The following is a 3042-nucleotide window of genomic DNA, read 5'->3' on the forward strand; positions in this document are numbered from 1 at the left end:
GACTGGATGGAGAGTTTGCATCGATTACTATAAACTGAACGCTGCTACTCGAAAGGATCATTTTCCATTACTGTTCATTGATCAAATGTTGGAGAGACTAGTAGGGCACTCACATTACTGTTTTCTGGATGGGTATTCTGGGTATAATCAGATTCCAGTAGCAACTGACGACTAGGAGAAGACAACTTTCACATGACCCTACGGTACCTTTGCATACCGTAGGATACCCTTTGGTTTGTGCAACGCTCCTGCCACCTTTCAGCGTTACATGATGGCTATCTTCTCTAATATGATTGAGAAATTCATCGAGGTATTCATGGACGACTTCTCAGTGTTTGGGTCTTCGTTTGATGAGTGTTTGGAGCATTTGAGTCTTGTGTTACAGTGGTGTACAGAGACCAACTTGATATTAAATTGGGAGAAATGTCACTTTATGGTACAGGAAGGCATCATGTTAGGACACAGAATATCAGCAAAGGGTATTGAGGTGGATAGAGCAAAGATTTAGGTGATCAAGAAATTACCGCCACCAACATCAGTGAAAGGTGTTCGTAACTTCCTTGGGCATGCCGGGTTCTACAGAAGGTTTATAAAAAGATTTCTCAAAAATTACTAAATTACTATGCTGTTTGTTGATGAAGGAATCCACATTTGAGTTCACAGATGAATGTTTGATGGCTTTTAATACATTGAAAGAGAAGTTGATTTCAGCACCCGTGATCATTACACCGGATTGGAACCTACCATTTGAATTAATGTGCGATGCGAGTGATTTTGCTGTTGGGGCCGTATTGGGACAACGAAAAGATAAGATAATTCACGTAATCTACTATGCAAGTAAGACCTTGAACGACGCTCAATTAAACTATGCCACTACAGAGAAAGAGCTCCTTGTTGCAGTCTACGCCTTTGATAAATTTCGATCATATCTTTTGGGGTTAAAGGTCATCGTTTATACAGATCACGTTGTCATCAAGTACTTAATGGAAAAGAAGGATGCCAAGCCACGTCTCATTCGTTGGATACTGCTATTGCAAGAGTTTGATCTGAAAATCAGGGATAAGAAGGGCAGTGAAAATGTGGTAGCAGACCAATTGTCTCGACTCGAGACCACAGAGCAGACAAAGACTATGGAAATCAATGAAATCTTCCCAGATGAATAGATCTTTGGTATGAGGAAGCACCCTGGTATGCTGACATAGTTAACTATTTAGCCAGGTCTATCATTCCGTCAGATTACTCAAGTCACCAGAAGAAGAAATTTTTCGCGGAGTTGAAATTTATTTTTGGGAGGATCCCATTCTATACAGCGAGAAGCTAATCAAATCGTTCGACGTTGCATACCTGAGGAGGAAGTGTCCTTAATACTAGAATATTGTCATTCATCTACATACGCAGGACATTTTGGTGCTTCAAAAATAGCGACGAAGATCCTTGAGTCAGGTTTTTACTGGCCTACGTTGTTTAAGGATGCCTTTGAATTCATGAAAAGATGTGATCGATGTCAACGCACTGGTAATATATCCAAGAGAAGTGAAATATCGTTGAATAGTATCTTGGAGGTGGAATTATTCGACGTCTGGGAGATCGACTTCATGGGGTCATTTCCTCCATCATTCTCTAATGAGTACATATTAGTAGCTGTGGATTATGTATCGAAGTGGGTAGAAGCCGTTGCATTGCCTACCAACTACGGGAAGGTGGTGATTGATTTTCTAAAGAAAAATATTTTCACCCGCTTTAGCACACCGAGAGCTATAATCAATGACGGGGGCAAACATTTCTGCAGTCGCCAATTTGAACAGTTGTTGACTAAATATTGCGTTAAGCATCGTGTAGTCATTGCATATCATCCTCAAACTAGCGGACAGGTTGAAGTGTCCAATAGGCAATTAAAGCAAATACTTGAAGTCACAGTAAGCTCTTCACAAAAAGATTGGTCTAAAAAGCTGGACGACGCCTTGTGGGCCTATAGGACTGCATTCAAGACTCCTATAGGGATGTCACCATATCGACTGATTTTCGGGAAGGTGTGCCACTTACCTCTTGAGATAAAACACTATGTTTATTGGACAACGAAGAAATTGAATTTGGACTTGAAGGCTGCGGGTGAAAAACGTTTATTACAACTTAATGAGCTGGATGAGCTCAGAATGGAGGCCTACAAAAATTCAAGACTTTACAAAGAATGTACCAAGAAGTGGCATGATATGCATATTCATAGGCATGAATTTATAGTGGGGCAAAATTTGTTACTATACAACTTTAGGCTTAAGCTGTTTCCAGGAAAGTTGCGATTGAGATGGTCTGGTCCCTGTACTATTACACAAGTATTTTCATATGTGGCAGTTGAGATCACTCATGGCGGTAAGGGGACATTTAAGGTCAATGGTCAGGGTTTGAAGCACTATCGGAGCAGCGATTTCTCAAATGAAAAGTCTACCATTCATCTTAAACCATGAGAAGGACACAATACGTATCGACTATAACCTAGCGATGGGTGGGAGGCAACCCACTGTATTCTTTTAAATTTAATTCCTTTTGCTTTTTTGCATCAGATTAGGAATTGTTCAATTTCATTTTTCAATTTTTTTTTTAAAATTAGGTCATTGATCATCCACATATGTTAAAAGAGTACAAGCACTGTCCACACGAGTCCCTACACATCACACACGAGTTCGGGTTGATTGGAGTTATTTTTAGTATTTGAGGGTGTAATTCACGCATTTCGAGACAAAAGTTTATTTTCAAAATTTCAAATGTCAATGCGTGATTGTGAATTAAAAAAAAGTATTTGGTTTCGGTCACTAAATTTATGGTCTATGCATGCCGTAAAATGTTTAGAAATGTATCTTTGAAAAAGTTGGGGTCATTGAAAAGTCAGACCGACCACTAAATTGAAAACCAAAATTTGGGATAAAATTTAATCAAACTTGTGATTTTGGGGAAATTGAATGTATTTTCAATTTTTTTTAATTTTTAAATTCGTTTTTTTTTGCATGTTTATATATATATATATATATATATATATATATATATATA

The 3042-nt window shown here is 38.4% G+C and overlaps 1 protein-coding gene across 1 annotated transcript; it reads left to right on the plus strand.

The window, feature by feature from the left end:
- Nucleotides 1-1484: 1484 nt before the first annotated feature.
- Nucleotides 1485-2462, plus strand: LOC111372718. Its single transcript, XM_022995105.1, has 2 exons — nucleotides 1485-1888; nucleotides 1976-2462. Exons 1-2 carry the CDS (start codon nucleotides 1485-1487, stop codon nucleotides 2460-2462), a joined length of 891 nt encoding a protein of 296 aa, XP_022850873.1.
- Nucleotides 2463-3042: the final 580 nt, after the last annotated feature.

This window comes from Olea europaea, unplaced genomic scaffold, assembly GCF_002742605.1.
Source record: "Olea europaea var. sylvestris unplaced genomic scaffold, O_europaea_v1 scaffold1023, whole genome shotgun sequence".
Lineage (NCBI taxonomy): Eukaryota > Viridiplantae > Streptophyta > Magnoliopsida > Lamiales > Oleaceae > Olea > Olea europaea.